We start from the raw sequence: 20,122 nt of genomic DNA, 5'->3' as shown, positions 1-20,122 counted from the left end.
GGAAGAGTAAAGTACCTTTAGGAATCAAAATCTCCATGTGGTTTGTACGCAAGAAAGTGATTCTCAGCAGCTAAAGACAAAAAACTTGTAAGACCCTCTTTTCTGAAAAATAAATGTCTGTGATATCATGTCAATATATGTCACAATAAATGAAAAAAAATGTTGGATCAGGCTGTGTCATGTTAATCAAGATATTCTAGATTTTGCCATTGAAGATTTCAGTATTTCTCAATCTATATACCAGGATGAACTCAGCCACCTCGAGAGGTAATTTGACTATCATTTTTCCAATTGATTAAATTATGTTTATATAGATTATTTGAATTAATTTTTGTGCTGACAGGTGGGAGAAAGAAAACAGGCTGCACGAGCTAAGATTTCTACGCAAAGGGAGTCTTATAAATTGTTATCTCTCTGCTGCTGCAACCATATCCGCTCATGAATTCTCTGATGCTCGTATTGCATGTGCGGAAACTATTGCGCTCGTACTTGTTACTGATGACTTCTTTGATGTTGGAGCATCCAAAGAAGAACAAGAAAACCTCATAGCATTAGTAGAGAAGTACAATTCTTTAACTTGATTTTTTTGTCTACACTTTCTGAAGTAGTGCTTTGCTAATGAGTCATCTTCGCTGTTTTTTGCCAATGGTTGTCTTAGGTGGGATCAGCATCACCAAGTTGAGTTCTACTCTGAGCAAGTAGAAGTAGTATTTTCTGCTCTTTATACTACAGTTAAGCAGATCGGAGAGATGGCTTCTGCTGTACAAAACCTCGATGTTACAAAGCACCTGGATGAAACAGTGAGCTTCTTGTGTGATCTTCTTATTCTGAGATATACTAAATTGAGTTCCAAGTTGATAAGAATGGCATGGCTGCTGTGGCTAGCTACGTACAAAATAAATAAATAAAATTGTATATTAAAAAGTCCATACTCATCTGCAGTGGCTACATTACTTGAGGTCTGCAGCGACCGAGGCGGGATGGCGATGGAGTGAATATGTACCAACAGTTGAGCAATACATGACAGAAGCGGTAACCTCATTCGGGATGGGTCCCATTATCCTCACATCACTCTATTTGGTCCAACAAAAACTCGAGAATCATATTATCAAAGACCCGGAGTACAATGAGTTGCTTAAATTAATGGGCACATGTGGCCGTCTCCTGAATGATACTCAAGGCTTTGAGGTACTTCTCATTCCATCTCTAACAAAATATTCATAGCAATGGGTTACTTTATCACTGCCGTGCAGATTAATCTTGGCACTGGGTAGATCCTAATAAATGATCTACTTCTTGTTGCAGAGGGAGTCCAGTGATGGAAAACTGAACGTCATCTCACTGCGTGTTCTTCACAGTGAGGGTTCCATGTCCATCGAAGCTGCTCAAGAGGTGATACAAGAGTCAATAGCCTCGTGTCGGAGAGACCTGCTAAGGCTGGTTGTTAGAGAAGAACGTGTTGTTCCTAGGCCATGCAAGGATGTGTTCTGGAGGTTTTGTAAGACAGCTCACTTGTTCTACTGTCACACCGACGGATTTTCCTCGCCCAAAGAAATGCTCTGCACGATGAATGCAATATTCAGAGAGCCACTTAAACTTCAAATAACCAGTCCTTTGGCTGTTCAATCAGAAAAATAATCAAGGATTCCTTATGCTATTATCCTGATCATATATGGATGACAAGGAAATATACCAAGCGGGGAGAGTAAATGCAACAGTAATCATATGAACCTTACAAATGGGTCACTCACCGGTATCTGATTGATATGCATGCCGCCAGTTAAAGGGCAGCAACTCAATAAAGGATCTCCGTCATGTGGTCTGAACCTTCTTGGTCAATGGCATAGTTAGCTCCAGGTGTTGTTTCTAGCGACACTTTTGTCAAAAACTTTATTCTGCATTGTAAGCTGGTATGCCCAGCAAATTTATTTTAGCAATCAAGCGAACCTACAAATTTCTCAGTCTTCAAATCGAGCATTTTTATCTAAAAAGTGACTTGCACGTTTCTCCACTGAAACAGCTACAAATTTCTCAGTCTCAACTCTGCATTATAGTATCTAGTTTTTAAATTTGCGAATAGTATTATAGTATGTTTTGTCCGTCTTTTCTGAACAGAATAAAAAAAATCAACTGAATACCAAAAAACCGTTCACTACACTATCTGGTCGAGGCGCTACAATACTCCACCGAGTCACTGCAGTGCTGATTGAATAGCTACGGAGCATGGTCGAGTCCCTCAACGACATCATATTTAGCGCTTCAGGGGCCGGTTATAGGTCATTTGGCAAACCGGTGCACACCCCTCCCCCCGCGCTGGGCCAACCCAATTTCACTTTTTTTTGGTTTAATACACAAAAAATGTTGTACCGGAGAGATTCAAACTCACGACCTCCACCTTAATTGTAACTCCCAATAACCGACTAGACAAACCACACATTGTGATAATGTATTTCCTTTTGTTCCTTTTATGCTTTTTCCAGCTGGGATTTTCTCTTTTTGTTCTGATTTTTTCTGGACCGATTTTTTGTTTTGATTTTTTCTGTCCTTTTCTATTTATTTTCTTTCATCTTTTTTCCTTTTTCTTTTTATTTTTTCTTTTTGTTTCATTTTGGTTTTTTCTAGACCAGTCTTACTTGTTTTTTCTTTCTTATTCTATTTTTTCTCTTTTGGCAATGCATGAACTTTTTTCAAAATCAATGAATTTTGTATTAATTTGAGAGTTTTTTTTTCAAAATACATGATTCTTTTTCCTGATTCGATTAACTTTTTCGAAATTTCTGAACTTTAGCCAAAATCGATGTTATTTTTTCCAATTTTTGTGATTTTTTCGAAATTGTTAAATGTTGCTTCAAATTCAATCAACGTTTTCCAAAACTTATGGACTTCTTCTAAAATTTTTGAACTTTTTTGAAGTTTTTGAATTTTTTTCAAAATCCATGAACATTTCTGAACTCATGTTTTTTTTATTTTCGTGTTTTATTTGTATATTTTTTTAAAGTTGTATTTTTCAAAAGTGAACTGTTCAACCATTGTAAGAGCAAGCAAATACGTACTTTAGGAGACTGAGCAAGCGCGTGACTGCGTGTTTGCGGGAGCTACCAGCCCCCTGGAGCGGTTGCGTGAGCGGCAGCTTCCTGAGCTGGAGCCATAAGTGCCAATAAGGAGCACCCATGTTCTGACTCACCTACATGCGTTCAGGCACTGGCCGGCCTGCTAACATGTTTTTTTTTATCTCATGCGGTTGATTAGGGGAGCTCCTATATGATGCAACTTGCGTCAAAGTCACGCTACTGGGTGGGCCCACTCACACGAAAGCAAATTGTGTTTTGTACCACGACATAAAAATCATGACATGCTATTCCTGATGTCAGGATGCTAACCACCAGAACAAACATCTGCTGGTGACTCATGGCGGAGCGAACTGTTTAACAACACGTGTTGGGTTTCAAAAATCATTTGAATTTTTTTAATTTTTATTTAAAAAATCGAAAAAAGTAAAATGACAACCAATATTTGAGATTTTATACATTTTTATTAAATCTAGACAATTTTTTGTAACTAAATTAATTTTCGAAAAATACAAACAATTGTTTGAACATAAAACTATTTCCTGAAATTTTAAACATTTTTTGTAAAAAACTGACCTTTTTAAAAGTTTTTGAACAATCAATAAAAAATAAAATTTATTAGTGAGCAAAATTTATGGATCGATGATTTTTTTGGAATACCATTTGTTTTCCGCAACAACAGGAATAGTTTTTGAGTCTGTGAGGGAAATTAGAAAACACGAAATTTTCTTAGTACTCTAAACAATTTTTGAAAAACATGAGTAGTTTTGAAATTACGTATACATTTTTTGAATTTATGAAACAAAGTTTCAAAATATATTTTTGTATGAAATTCTAAACATTTCTTAAAAGGACAAACATTTTTCAAAAGCATGAACACTTTTGGAAAAGGTAAAGGAAAAAAAAGGTAAAAAGAAATAAAAAGAAAAAAGGGAAAAAGGAAATGAAAGAAGGAAACAGAAACAGAAAAACAGAAAAAAGGAAAAGGAAAAGATAAAACCAAAAATCCAAAAGAAACCAGAAAACCAAAAAAAAAATGTAAAAATCTGTTAACAAAACATTCTAGAAGTTTCCAAAACCGGTAATATCACAGGGTAAAATGGGCCGGCTCATTTCTCGCGTTGGGGAATGGCCTGTGCATGCACCTGAGAAGACACAATGAGCGTCATATACGGTTTTCCGTTGATTAGTGTGCATCTGACTTTCCTCCATTTTTTGTATCATATATTATGTGGGATTTGGCGGCCGGGGTCTAATAACACTTTTTATTATAGGTATATCATTTACGGTTTTTATTATAGCTGGAATATGTAACTGACATGTGTTCATAGCAGAATCAGCGGCCTTGCTTGAGGGGCTGAAGCTAGCAAGAAATACATGATGCTCTTATCTGGTGGTGAGATCGGACAATGGCACGGTGGTGAATGCTATAAACTGCAACGAAGGGTATTCTATAGGGGCAGCCCCGGTTCTTGGTGATTGCCATAGTATCTTGTCCTATATCTATAATACCTAAATAGTTCATTCTCACTAACTTATTTCTCTTGACATGCAGCCTATCCACCTCAGCACGCTTGCCACATCATCATTATTTTACTGACTTACATATGGGGCCAACTACAACAGCACCACTGCCACATAAACTTCAGTTACTTGCTGAGGACCCACCAAGTTTGGCTCACGAGCGTCCTCTCTCCCTTGGACCATGAACCAGCGCTCTAGAAAAGTCAAAGCTGCTACGTCTCTTATCGTCAAGCCAACACTAAACCTTCCGCGCCGGGCGCCGCCACGATCGATTGCTTTCCCGACCGACCGCCGCGCCTTACCCTTCCGTCTCCACGATGCACTAACTTATCAGTTCATCTTACCTGCAGCGGCTCTTTAGCTGCCACACTGTCCCTTCCGTGCCTCCACACAAGAAACGGCCGGAGGCACCGCAACATTCATTGATTAGTCCGCCCTCCGTTATTACCCTACAAATGCGAAAGCGTTGCCGCGTTCGTGTTGGAATACCAACCGAGCGAATGATCAAGTCGCTTTTCCCCTTATCACTTTAATAATATATGCGCCATCAATTTCTTTTCATATGAACAACTGATTTTGTTGGCAGAAGTTTTGATATGCATTTCCATTAGAGATTTAATTTTTTTGTGCGGAATAATTTGATTATTGACCACCAAATTTACAGGTCGCGCATGTCTCTATCTGTCCTAGCAAATGATCCATCAAATGTGTCATAAACTCAAGGTACGTTCCAGCCCTAATAGTTAGATCTGGAGAGGGTAACATTTCAGTGTGGTACCTGGTGGGCTTTATTTTCTTTGAACATGATATGCTTAATCATATGCGACAGAGACATCTACTGGAAAGTAGTCTATTGTTTAAGAGTCTTTTTCTTATGAAGCTGTACCTTTTTGCATGGCATATCGGGACATTCTGTTTTGTGACTTGGGAGTTATACCTCTGCCTATGATTTCTCAATCAAAATATGTTTATAATCTTTAATTTAAACCAGCATATTTGTACCAATTACTTTTTTAATGAATTGATGTTGTGTATGTATATATTCATATTTCTGTGCAGCTGACAAATTTGTTCTGATGCTTACCATTCTCTTTGCTACTCTGTGTTCGAGTTTCAACTCAGGCACCATATCACTAAATTTATCCCATGTCAATAGTAGTAATCACTTTTGTCACCCAAATCAAAGGTTTCTGCTCTTCCCCTTGGGTCAGGTTCGCCTTTCTCTGGGTATGAGAGCCATCAAACATCATTATGAATTCACTTTTTCTTGCCATCATCCCGTCAAGCATAGCTATGATAAAATGATCTTCAATGTATATATCTATCCTGGTGACAATAAATGTCATTATTTATCACCACAAAGTTGCATCTGCTGATTTTTATTTGCTATATTTAATCCATGCATATTTACTATACAGAGGTGCAAACCAGAGAGATGTGTATCACAACATCAGAATTGCAATCTGTATTTAACATTTTATCTTCCCCTCTTAGGTTTTTGTTTTCTGTCAGGTATATGAAGTATGGAAAAGGCTCATCCACACGCACTTGGCATGACACAAATATTACACATTAGATTCTAGATCGTTCTTTTATATAAACATATATATTACATCATATCATAGAGAATTTCTTATCCGTCAGTATATGTAATAAGCTTATACCTTATTAGTTAGCTGCAACAATATTGTCTATTGTCACAACTGTACTCCATCACCGTGTCTATCATCCTATTTATTTCCAATATAGTCTCACATCTATGAATTAGCTTTATAGCTTTAATATACTTACAAGTCTCGCAGCAACGCGTGGGTATCATCTAGTATACTTAATAAGTTCATCCCCACTATTTGATTTATTTTAACATGCAAGTTGTCCACATCACATGATGCCACGTCAGCGCTTAGTTTTCAAACATCAACCAATCTATCAACTTTACGCATGCATAACGCCGCATCATCGTTTTGTTTTCAGCCGTGAAAACCAATCGACTCCTCTGTCACATGCTGCATCATTATATCTCTTCTGCCCCTTCGTTTGAGTGGATCTCGGTGTTACACACCCCTCCTGTTGACTCCCGTTGACTCCTCCAATCGAAGTGCAGAAGGGGAAGCGGAAGCGCCCCATCTCCCATCCCCCTTCTCTATATCGCCCCAAAGGACACAAACCCCACGCGGCGACGGACGCAGCCCAGCCTCCTCTAGGGTTTGGGCCATCGTCGTGGGTAGGACCATCGAGGATGGCGAGCGGTGTTGTGGCTCAGGATACCCTCCACCCCAGACATCTTTTTGCGTCGTTCAGGATCTGTTTCCTCTATAACCTGGGCGGCGCCAAGGCTGGTGCACGCGCTGTGTCGGCACGTGCACACCATGGCCTGACGCAGCGGCTGCGGGTCGTGGCTACCGAGCCCGTTCTCTCTATCCTGTTCGCGACGACGTGCCCCCACCTCAGTGCCGAGGACCTCTGGTGCATGAAGAAACTCACCAACGACTACGACCACGGCCTGCTCAGCAACTGGACCAAGGCGTCGCCCGGGCGCTGCATCTTCGTCCACCCAGAGAGATTTATCTTCTTTTCTTCTTCTTAGAATTATATCCTCTTGGTTTTTTCCTGATCCGTCTGATCTGTCCTGCTCCTTCCAGAGCATTGTGCCAATGTTCCCTCCTGAATCTTCAGGGTTCCAGGGATGTGGTGCATCACACATTTGGCATACACAATATTCTATGTTCTTCTGAAGGAAATATGCCCTACAGGCAACAATAAAGTTGTTATTTGTGTTTCCTTATATCATGATAAATGTTTATTATTCATGTTAGAATTGTATTAATCGGAAACTTAGTACATGTGTGAATACATAGACAAACAGAGTGTCACTAGTTTGCCTCTACTTGACTAGCTCGTTGAATCAATGATGGTTATGTTTCCTAACCATAGACATGAGTTGTCATTTGATTAACGGGATCACATCATTAGAGAATGATGTGATTGACTTGACCCATCCGTTAGCTTAGCACGATGATCGTTTACTTTGTTGTTATTGTTTTCTCCATAACTTATACATGTTTCTATGACTATGAGATCATGCAACTCCCGAATACCGGAAGAACACTTTGTGTGCTATCAAACGTCACAACGTACCTGGGTGATTATAAAGGTGCTCTACAGGTGTTTCCGATGGTGTTTGTTGAGTTGGCATAGATCGAGATTCGGATTTGTCACTCCGATTGTCGGAGAGGTATCTCTGGGCCCTCTCGGTAATGTACATCACTACAACCCTTGCAAGCAATGTAGCTAATGAGTTGGTTACGGGATGTAGCATTACGGAACGAGTAAAGAGACCTGCTGGTAACGAGATTGAACTAGGTATTGAGATACCGACGATCAAATCTCGGGCAAGTAACGTACCGATGACAAAGGGAACAACGTATATCGTTATGCGGTTTGACCGATAAAGATCTCCGTAGAATATGTAGGAACCAATATGAGCATCCAGGTTCCGCTATTGGTTATTGACCGGAGACATGTCTCGGTCATGTCTACATAGTTCTCGAACCTGTAAGGTCCGCACGCTTAACGTTCGGTGACGATTGGTATTATGAGTTTATGTGTTTTGATGTACCGAAGATAGTTCGAAGTCCCGAATGTGATCACGGACATGACGAGGAGTCTCGAAATGGTTGAGACATAAAGATTGATATATTGGACGACTATATTCGGACACCGGATGAGTTCCGGGGGTTGCCAGATATTTATCGGAGTGCCGGGGGGTTATCGGAACCCCCGGGGGAACTAATGGGCCAACATGGGCCTTGTGGGAGAGAGAGGAGAGGGCCTAGGGCTGGCCGCGCCCCCTCCCCCCCTTGGGAGTCCGAATTGGACAAGGAGGGGGGCGCCCCCTCTTTCCTCCCTCTCTCCCTCTCCTTCCTTCCCCCTTCCTCCTTCCTAGTTGGACTAGGAAAGGGGAGTCCTACTCCCACTAGGAGGAGGACTCCCCCCTCTCCTTGGCGTGCCCCAAGACAGGCCGGCCTCCCCCTCTCCTCCCCCTCCCCCTTCCACCTATATACGGGGGCAGGGGGCACCCTAGAACACAAGTTGATCATTGATCTCTTAGCCGTGTGCGGTGTCCCCTTCCACCATAATCCACCTCGGTCATATCGTCGTAGTGCTTAGGCGAAGCCCTGTGCCGGTAGCTTCATCATCACCGTCATCACGTCGTCGTGTTGACGAAGCTCTCCCTCGAAGCTCTACTGGATCGTGAGTTCGTGGGACGTCGCCGAGCTGAACGTGTGCAGATCGCGGAGGTACTGTACGTTCGGTACTAAGATCGGTCGATCGTGAAGACGTATGACTACATCAACCGCGTTGTCATAACGCTTCCGCTTTCGGTCTACGAGGGTACATGGACAACACTCTCCCCTCTCATTGCTATGCATCACCATGATCTTGCGTGTGCGTAGGATTTTTTTTGAAATTACTATGTTCCCCAACATGTTTTTTATGTTTACATATGTGGTTGCAACTCCCTCTCTAACTGTCTGGTAGAGAGAACATGGAGCTGGTTTACTGCAACTTTTGTTTTTGAGCGTATGCTGAACTGAAACTTCGTCTAACACATCAGACCAGAGTGGAAACATGGTTGCCTTTTAGATGCCTTTGGGCGGCTTTTGCTCCATGGGAGGATCTTACTAGATTTGCTTCTTTGTTGGATGTGATTGGACGATCTAAACACTCTGCATCGTGTCATCTTCTTTGTCGATGTCAGATCCTACTTTTTTTGGTTTGATCATGAATGCTGTATCTTTGGACTTCTTCTGGATGCCTCTGCGTGTAACACGTTGGCTACTTGACTTCACCGGCCCCAATCGAGGCCGACCATGGGATTTATAGATCAGCCGAGCCTGACAGATTTGAATGTGGGTTGAAACTTGATGAGGATTCTGCTTTGTTTTCACCATAAAATAGGACTATAAATGCAAAGTATGTTTTCTTACCAAATATATAGATTATTGCTTACAGAATATGAAAGAAAAATACCTTTCAAAAGCATGTCTCATGTGAGTTGTATCAAAATGTATGGATAACATATGTGTATACTAACTTTTCTTCTAATGCATGTACTTTTTCTCCATGAAGTACTTTTTTAAAGGAAATTTTCAGGTCATGTTCCCTTCAACATTACTGGGAATAGGTGAAATTGGATAATGATGAAGACCATAAGTGTTATGGAATATTTAAACTATGAAGCAGTCATAGTTTACACTTTTTTGTTTGAACCTAACACTTGATTGTATTGGGTGATTTTCTTAGTTTGCTTGAAATTTGGTGGTATGTAGCTCAGTAGTTCAGCTGATTACTTACTTCCTGGATCGACAACAATTGCATTTTCTTTAGTTTTTTGACAGACTACCTTTCCCTGTGTTAACTATAAAATAAGCCTTTGAATGCCCTTGAATGAATTATTTATAGATGTCTGTTAACATTTGAAGTAGGAGCTTCACATCCTTTAGGATGTTACACACATTATATGATACAGAAAGTACATGTAAATTTCTTACATGTGTTTTGTACCTTTCACGTGTGTTCATTTTTTATTTAGGTTATGCAATGCTAGAGTGCTATTCTTTTACCTTTTTAAGGAATACGCTAATTATGCAATGCTAGACTGCTATTTTTTACCTTTCTAAGTAATATGAGAATTCATGTGCATTGTGCAGTTGTGTAGGTTTTTGCACAATTTTCTTGAATGATGGGTGCATCCCTAGGGTTCACGCAAAGCATACGAGAAATCGTACAGTACATGCCGAATTGATAGTATTATAATCTCCAGAATACAAATTTGTGCCCACGAGCTGCTGGACTGCAGCTGTGTTATAGTATCCTTTTGAATCATACATGCTATCTGCTAAACTGGAAAACACGAGATTTTAGTTACATTTCTTCATTGTCCTTCAGAATTTGTTGATATATTCTAAATAGTATTTGTATTACCTTTCAGTATTTTAAAGGAAGGCTTCTAGGATGGTGAAGTCCTCTAGGTGTAAGGCTACACATCTTTTATGTTTGCGCATTTGAGAAGTAATTTGAGCTTATATTCAATTATGTTTTCCTCCAATTAATGTTGGCATTATCTTCAAAGCGGAATCATCTTATTTGCAAACCTTGAAAGCATGTACTATTGACTGAAACATTATAACTAAAACTGATGATGCTTATTTTCTTTGCATCCATCCTTCCTTTGTTATACATTAACACAAGAAAGTTTGATAGTGGACACTTCAATTTCTCTTCCTTTTGGTTCCATTTCTAACTATATTACTTATTTGTTCCCTCTAGGCATGCAATGTGAATTAGACTTGGGACAAAATTCATACGTCAAATGCACTATAGTGTCCCGCAGCAACGCGCGGGGCATCATCTAGTATACTAAGAGATTCATCCCCACTATAGGATTTATCTCAACATGCAGCCTATCCACATCATCACATGTGCCATGTCAGCAGTTCAGTTGCAGGTAGTTTTCGTGGTCTGGCATCTGTAAAGTGGATTCACTACCTGAGCGACTCTACAGATTTCTTACGCCTGGGCTATGCAAAGCCTACAGTTTTTCCTCTTGAGCTGACCCAGCCAATATTTGTACGTGGCCTATTGGACGGCTGACCCAGCCAATTTTTCCATCAGGGCACTTATTGTTGGGTCCTTTCACTAGTAGAAAACAGGGCTTTGGTCCAGGCCGGGTCAGCCCATTAGTCCCGGTTCAGTCTAGAACCGGGACCAATGTGGGCATTGGTCCCGGTTCGTGAGCCCAGGGGGCCGGCCGGGCCACGTGGGCCATTGGTCCCGGTTCATCTGGACCTTTTGGTCCCGGTTGGTGGGATGAACCGGGACCAATGGGCCTCGCTCCTGGCCCACCACCATTGGTCCCGGTTGGTGGCTTGAACCAGGACCAAAGGATCCCCTTTAGTCCCGGTTCATGTCACCAACCGGGACCAATGAGGTGCCTATATATACCCCCTCGCGCAAGAGCAGAGCACAGTGCTCTGTTTTTTCTGGCCGAGGGGGAGAGGGCTTTGTGGTGCTCTAGCTCACCTCCTATGCACATGAGGTGTTCGATGGAATGCCCGAGCCACACTACTTAAGCTTTCTCCTCTCGAAGCTCGACCTCCAAGCTCCATTTTCCTCGAGATTTGTCTAGATTTAGCGGTCCGTCACGCCCCGTCCCCGTCTTCACCGCCGTCGATCACCCGCGCCGATCTCATCACCGACACCACCTTGGTGAGCCTCTTGTTCATATCTTCTTTCTGAAAGGAAAAATATTCTTACTTGTATGTTTAGATAGATACTTGTATCATTTTCTTACATTTATTATTGCATCTTATATAGTGCGATGGTTTTGGTATCCGCCCCCGTCGGCCCTCGTCCTGTCTATGATTCGGATATGGTATGTATATTATCTTTATAACTATTGGTTCATTTATTGTTTATGAAAATTATGCCGACCAACGTGGCATAGATTTTATTTATCTAGGATGTATGTGAATCGGAAATGCCAACCGACCCTATTGTCGAGAGGTTAAATTTAGTTGAAGAAGAAAACAATTTGTTGAAGGAAAAAATAATAAAAAAATTGAGGAGGAGAAGATGATATTGGAGTTGCATGTTGCGGATGTCGTCGATGATCACAAGATCAAGATGGATGCAATGCGCTTGAAGATTAGAAAGATTAGAAAATATGCCATTCATACGGAGGCTTGGTATCATTATGCCGTTGGATCAATTGTTACCTTGGTTGCGATTATGATCGCATTTGTTTTCGCATTGAAATGTTTTACATAGTTTCAATGTATGGTTTAATTAATTAGATGCTCTGGAGAGCTATATGTTGTTAGATGAGAACTATGTATGCACTTTGGTTTTAATGTGATGATGAACTTCTATTAATTTGGACACTTAATTATATATAATGCACGCAGATGAACCGGCAATGGATGTACGGTGACAGACACACCCGCGAGTACATTAAGGGCGTGCATGAGTTTCTCGATGCGGCTGAGGCAAACAAGCAGAATGGTTTTATGTGTTGTCCATGCATTGAATGTGGGAATACGAGGTCTTACTCTAACCGAAAAATCCTTCACTCCCACCTGCTTTACAAGGGTTTCATGCCACACTATAATGTTTGGACGAGGCACGGAGAAATAGGGGTTATGATGGAAGACGGCGAAGAAGAAGACTACGATGACAACTATGTGCCCCCTGAATACGGTGATGCTGCAACGGGGGGAGCTGGTGAAGATCAAGAGGAACCAGACGATGTGCCCAATGATGCTGCAACGGGTGAAGCTGCTGAAGATCAAGAGGAACCAGACGATGTGCCCGATGATGATGATCTCCGCCGGGTCATTGTCGATGCAAGGGCGCAATGCATTAGTCAAAAGGAGAAGCCGAAGTTCGATCGCATGTTAGAGGATCACAAAAAAGGGTTATACCCCAATTGCTGCAGTGGAAGGCAGAGAATGTTGTGGCTGACAAAGGATTTGAGAAGCTACTGAAAATATTGAAGAAGAAGCTTCCAAAGGATAACGAATTGCCCGACAGTACATACGCAGCAAAGAAGGTCGTATGCCCTCTAGGATTGGAGGTGGAGAAGATACATGCATGCCCTAATGACTGCATCCTCTACCACGATGCATACAAGGACCTGAACGCATGCCCGGTATGCGGTGCATTGCGGTATAAGATCAGACGAGATGACCCTGGTGATGTTGACGGCGAGCCCCCCAAGAAGAGGGTTCCTGCGAAGGTGATGTGGTATGCTCCTATAATACCACGGTTGAAACGTCTGTTCAAAAACGAAGAGCATGCCAAGTTGATGCGATGGCATAGTGAGAACCGAAAGAAAGATGGGAAGTTGAGAGCACTCGCTGACGGGTCGCAGTGGAGAAAAATCGAGAGAAAGTACTGGGATGAGTTTGCAAAGGACCCAAGGAATGTATGGTTTGCTTTAAGCGCGGATGGCATTAATCCTTTCGGGGAGCAGAGCAGCAATCACAGCACCTGGCCTGTGACTCTATGTATGTATAACCTTCCTCCTTGGATGTGCATGAAGCGGAAGTTCATTATGATGCCAGTTCTCATCCAAGGCCCTAAGCAACCCGGCAACGAAATTGATGTGTACCTAAGGCCATTAGTTGAAGAACTTTTACAGCTGTGGAATGAAAACGGTGTACGTACATGGGATGAGCACAGAAAGGAGGAATTTAACCTTAAGGCGTTGCTGTTCGTGACCATCAACGATTGGCCCGCTCTCAGTAACCTTTCAGGACATACAAACAAAGGATACCACGCATGCACGCACTGTTTGGATGACACTGAAAGTATATACCTGGACAAATGCAGGAAGAATGTGTACCTAGGCCATCGTCGATTTCTTCCGACCAACCATCAATGTCGAAAGAAAGGCAAGCATTTCAAAGGCGAGGCAGATCACCGGAAGAAGCCCGCCATGCGTACTGGTGATCACGTGCTTGCTATGGTCAATGATTTACACTACGTAATCTTTGGAAAGGGTCCCGGTGGACTAGCTGTTCCGAATGACGCTGAGGGACACGCACCCATGTGGAAGAAGAAATCTATATTTTGGGACCTACCCTACTAGAAAGACCTAGAGGTCCGCTCCTCAATCGACGTGATGCACGTGACGAAGAACCTTTGCGTGAACCTGCTAGGCTTCTTGGGCGTGTATGGGAAGAAAAAAGATACACCTGAGGCACGGGAGGACCTGCAACGTGTGCACAAAAAAGACGGCATGCCTCCGAAGCAGTATAAAGGTCCTGCCAGCTACGCTCTTATGAAAGAAGAGAAAGAAATCTTCTTTGAATGCCTGCTCAGTATGAAGGTCATGACTGGCTTCTCGTCGAATATAAAGGGAATAATAAATATGCTAGAGAAAAAGTTTCAGAACCTAAAGTCTCATGACTGCCACGTGATTATGACGCAACTGCTTCCGGTTGCATTGAGGGGGCTTCTACCGGAAAACGTCCGATTAGCCATTGTGAAGCTATATGCATTCCTCAATGCAATCTCTCAAAAGGTGATCGATCCAGAAATCGTACCAAGGCTAAGGAGTGATGTGGCGCAATGTCTTGTCAGTTTCGAGCTGGTGTTCCCACCATCCTTCTTCAATATCATGACGCACGTCCTAGTTCATCTAGTCGACGAGATTGTCATCCTGGGGCCCGTATTTCTACACAATATGTTCCCCTTTGAGAGGTTCATGGGAGTCCTAAAGAAATATGTCCGTAATCGCGCTAGGCCAGAAGGAAGCTTCTCCATGGGCCATCAAACAGAGGATGTTATCGGGTTTTGTGTTGACTTCATTCCTGGCCTTAACAAGATAGGTCTCCCTAAATCACGGTATGAGGGGAGACTGACTAGAAAAGGCACTCTTGGAAGAGATTCAATAATATGCAGGGATGGTTATTCTTGGTCTCAAGCACACTACACAGTTCTACAGAACTCTACCTTGGTGACCCCGTATGTCGATGAACACAAGAACAGCCTGCGCTACAAACACCCGGAGCAGTGCGATGACTGGATTACATGTGAACACATCAGGACTTTCAGCAGTTGGTTGGAAACACGTCTCAGAGGTGACAACACTGTTTGTGATGAGTTGTACTTGTTGTCCAAGGGACCATCTTTGACTGTATTGACTTACAAAGGATACGAGATAAATGGGAATACATTTTACACGATCGCCCAAGATGAAAAGAGCACCAACCAAAACAGCGGTGTCCGCTTTGATGCAGCAACCGAGAGCGGAAAGGATACATATTATGGTTACATGGTGGACATATGGGAACTTGACTACGGACCTAATTTTAAGGTCCCTTTGTTTAAGTGCAAATGGGTCAATCTGTTAGGCCGCGGGGTACAGGTAGACCCACAGTACGGAATGACAACAGTGGATCTGAAAAATCTTGGGTACACTGACGAACCGTTCGTCCTAGCCAATGATGTGGCACAGGTTATCTATGTGAAGGACATGTCTACCAAACCGAGAAAAAGAAAAGATAAGGAAGCGAATACATCATACGATGAGCCAAAGAGCCACATAGTTCTTTCAGGAAAAAGGGACATCCTGGGAGTGGACGGCAAGACAGACATGTCTGAAGATTATGAAAAGTTTCATGAAATTCCTCCCTTCAATGTCAAGGCTGACCCAAGCATCCTGATAAACAATGAAGATTATCCATGGTTACGGCGCAATAAGCAAATGACACAAGCGAAGAAAAAGTGAAGACTTTCTCCCGCAACTATTATGATGATACCATGCCAAATTTGTAACAGACGAGTATGCTATGCCAACTTTTTCAGAGTTCATTTGAAAACTATGAATTTAGGTCGAATTTTCTCTATATGTGCATCTATGTTCAAATTTTAACTATTCAAATTTGAAAACTAATGGCACTAACAGAAAGTTTATATTTTTTATAAAACTAATGGCACTAACAGAAAGTTTATAATTTTGCTGACCTAAAAGCAAAAATAATTAAAAAATAAAGCAAAAAACAAAAGAAAATAAATAATACAGAAAACAAAACAAAAAAACTGGAAACAAAATAAAAATAGCAACAATAAGTATTTTGTTGTAAGTAGAAACAAAATAAAATAAATAAAGCAACAAAGAAAACTAAAAAACTAAAAAAGTGTTTTCAAATTTGAAAACTAATGGCACTAACAGAAAGTTTATAATTTTTCTAAAACTAAAAGCAAAAAGAATTAAAAAATAAAGCAAAAAACAAAAGGAAATAACTAATGCAGAAAACAAAACAAAAAAACTGGAAAAAATAGGGCTCACCCCTATAATATTTGTTATGACTAACTAAAATTACCAAATTGAGTATAATGATAAAACACAGTAATATTAAATAGCAGGAAAAAGATTGACTCGAAAATCAATTTTTGTAGTAAAGTTATTCATAAACTAGTGATTCACACAAATTTAAAAAAAATCAAATTTAAACTATTCAAATTTTAAAACTAATGGCACTAAAAGAAATCACTACAAAACTATAAGTATTTAGTTCTAAGTAGAAACAAAAAAACAAAAAAATGCCACCTACTGGGCCCCCATGGCCTGAATACGACTAGAAACCCTACCATGGGCCAGGATTCAGGCCCGCGGGAGGCCCAGTAGGCCCACAGGCACAGATTGCAGTGTTGGGCCCGAAAGCCTGCTTTAGAGAGGAGCTCGAGAGGGAAGGCGCACCGCACCTTATAAACAGGTGCGCCTCCCTCTCAACTAGAAGGGTGGGACTAAATATTTGGGTTCGGGGCAGCACAGGCCTTTGGTCCTTAGTCCCGGTTGGTGCTACGACCCGGGACTAATGCCCCCCTTTAGTCCTTAGTCCCGGTTGGTGCTACGACCCGGGACTAATGCCCACCAACCGGGACCAAAGGCCGCCGCTTCCCGCCCTTTGGGCTGCTGAAAAGAGGCCTTTGGTCCCGGTTGGTGGCACCAATCGGGACTAAAGGGGTGCATTAGTCCCGGTTGGTTTCACGAACCGGGACCAATGCTCTTGCTATATATACAACACTTGTCAAAATTTTCATTCAGTTCCTCATTCTCCCCGCCGCCGACGCCGCCCTCTGCCCCGACGCCCTGCTCCTCGTCGTCGTCGCCCGCGCACGTCGTCGCAGCCCCCGTCGTCGCCCGCGCCCCGCGCCACCCCGTCGTCGCCGCGCCGCCCCGACGTCGTCGCCGCCCCCACCGTCGCCCGCGCCCCGCGCTGCCCCGAGCCCGGCGTCCTCGTCACCCCTGCCCCGTCGCCGCCAGGCGCTGCCCCGCGCCGCCCCGTCGTCGCCAGGCGCTGCCTCGCGCCGCCCCGTCGTCGCCCGCGCTGCCCCGACGTCGTCGCCGCCCCCGCCGTCGCCCGCGCCCCGCGTCGCCCCGAGCCCGCCGTCCTCGTCGCCCCTGCCCCGTCGCCGCCAGGCGCTGCCCCTACGCCGCCCGCCGCCCGCCCCCGCCAACGCCGTGGTCGTCGCCGACGCCATCGCCGCCGCCGCCGTCGCCCTCGCCGGCCGCCCCTGTTGTGAGCCGCCGCCGTCGAGGCTCTGTTCTTAGCATTTTTTATATATGTTTTTTCATATATGTATTAATTTTTTTGTTTATAGCTATATGATGAATGGATGTGGCTATATATGTATGTATGAATATAATGTTCATAGCATTTTTTTTGTTTATATTTGTTTTTTCATATATGTATTAATTTTTTATTTATTTTGTTATTAGATATCGATTTTAGGTTAGTGCATTTTAATTAGGTTAGTGTAGAGGAAAAAGTAAAATAAGGAAAAGGAAGAAAAGAGGAAGAAGGAAGAAGGAAGAAGAAGAAGAAAAGGAAGGAGTGGAAAAAGGAAAATGAGAAGAGGAAGACTTCTTTTTTTTCTTCGATCTTCTCCTCTATTTTGTTCATGGATATATGCTAAAGAAAACGAGGGGGGTGATAGATGATGATGAGGGGTCGAGAGTGGGACGAGAGGTCGAGAGGTGTCGAGGGGAGAAAAAAAATGTTATCAGGGACGAGGGTCGTCGAGGGGTCGAGAGAGGGACGAGGGGTCGAGAGAACTAAATAAGAAGAAGAAGAGGAGAGGAAGAAGAGGAGAAATAAATAATAAGAAGAAAAAAGAAGAAAAAGAAGAGGAGAAGAAGAAAGGAATAGTGGAGAAGAAGAGAAAATAGAATATATTCTATTTTCTCTTCTTCTCCACTATTCCTTTCTTCTTCTCCTCTTTTTTTTCTTCTTTTTTTTCTTCGATCTTCTCCTCTTTCTTTTTCTTCTTCTTCTTCTTCTTCTTCTTCTTCTTCTTCTTAATTTTTATCGGGAACGAGGGTGTCGAGGATCGTCGAGGGGTCGAGGGTCGGGAACTAGGGTAGAGGGTCGAGGGTCGTTAAGGGGTCAAGGGTCGAGGGTTTCAGGGTCGAGGGTTCGAGGGTTCTATAGGGTCGAGGGTCGAGGGTTCCAGGGTCGTCTAGGGGTCGAGGGTTCCAGGGTCGTCGAGGGTTCGAGGGGCCGAGGATCGCCGAGGGGTCGAGAGAGGTTTCCTAGTGTCAAAGTATTGAAGAAATCCATGGCTTCATCATTAGCCGGAATTAACTAGGGCATGACGAAGTCCTCCAAAATTATTTTGGAATGGTGTCCCGGATAGGATAATTTGCCTTTTTGTATGAATTTCAGCAAAGGCCTTCCAAATAACGATATTTGGAAGGTTCTTGCTGAACTTTGTACCAAAAAGTGAATTATCCTATCTAGGACTCCGTTCCAAAATAACTTTGGAGAGCTTCGTACCATCATGCACATGTTACTTTCGCCTAATGATGAAGACATGGTTTTGTTGAATCCTTTGACACTACGCAACCTCCCCACCCCTCGGCGATCCTCTCGAACATGAGAGGAAGAAGAGGATCGCCGAGGGGTCGAGGGTTCCAGGTTCGTCGAGGGTTCGAGGGGTCGAGGATCGCCGAGGGGTCGAGAGAGGTTTCCTAGTGTCAAAGTATTGAAGAAATCCATGGCTTCATCATTAGCCAGAAGTAACCAGGGCATGACGAAGTCCTCCAAAATTATTTTGGAATGGTGTCCCGGATAGGATAATTTGCCTTCTTGTATGAATTTCAGCAAAGGCCTTCCAAATAACGATATTTGGAAGGTTCTTGCTGAACTTTGTACCAAAAAGCGAATTATCCTATCTAGGACTCCGTTCCAAAATAACTTTGGAGAGCTTCGTACCATCATGCACATGTTACTTTCGCCTAATGATGAAGACATGGTTTTGTTGAATCCTTTGACACTAGGCAACCTCCCGACCCCTCGGCGATGCTCTCGAACATGAGAGGAAGAAGAGGATAAAAAAAGAAGAGGAAGAAGAAAAAAAGAGGAGAATAAAGAATAGAGGAGTTCTTCTCCTCTATTCTTTCTTCTCCTCTTTTTTTTCTTCTTCTTCCTCTTTTTTTTATCGGGAACGAGGGTCGTCGAGGGACATAGATGTAGTGTCGTCGTTGTCGATATATACCCCCTCCCGATAGCTTACTATGATTAGGTAGCTAGTTCTACGTTTGGCACTAATATATCCATCTGTCATGTTTGAATAATAATTGCCATGTTGTAAATATTTGTAGAAACTATGGACACCGCCCTAGACGAAGCAAAAGAAGCGTTGTTGAGGGACATAATCGCAGAAGGAAGTGATGCCGTCTCGTTGTTTCTCAACGACATCGATGGTCTGGTAGGAGAGGGTGAACAAGCTGGCTACGGTGACCTAATGCCGGTGCAAGAAGAAGAACATGAGGACGGCTCCGGTGACCCAATGCCGGTGCAAGAAGGAGACCGTGATGACGGCTCCGGTGACCGAACCGAGTCCGGCCAGGTATATATATTAGTTAAGCCTGTGCTAACTAGCTGATTGATGCATTCATTGTTTTGGTATGTACACATATTAATTAAGTCTTTGTTCTTTTTTCTAGCCCTCCG

The 20,122-nt window shown here is 42.7% G+C and overlaps 1 protein-coding gene across 1 annotated transcript; it reads left to right on the top strand.

The window, feature by feature from the left end:
* Positions 1-53: 53 nt before the first annotated feature.
* Positions 54-1,970, top strand: LOC125526931 (9-beta-pimara-7,15-diene synthase, chloroplastic-like; the record flags this gene model as incomplete). Its single annotated transcript, XM_048691530.1, has 6 exons — positions 54-87; positions 172-267; positions 344-562; positions 659-800; positions 943-1,188; positions 1,306-1,970. Coding segments are annotated over 6 exons (1,070 nt in total), but the record flags the coding sequence as incomplete, so codon positions are not given.
* Positions 1,971-20,122: the final 18,152 nt, after the last annotated feature.

Source organism: Triticum urartu, unplaced genomic scaffold, assembly GCF_003073215.2.
Source record: "Triticum urartu cultivar G1812 unplaced genomic scaffold, Tu2.1 TuUngrouped_contig_234, whole genome shotgun sequence".
In the NCBI taxonomy this organism is placed as follows: Eukaryota; Viridiplantae; Streptophyta; class Magnoliopsida; order Poales; family Poaceae; genus Triticum; species Triticum urartu.
This window is presented reverse-complemented; position numbering and strand designations above follow the sequence as displayed.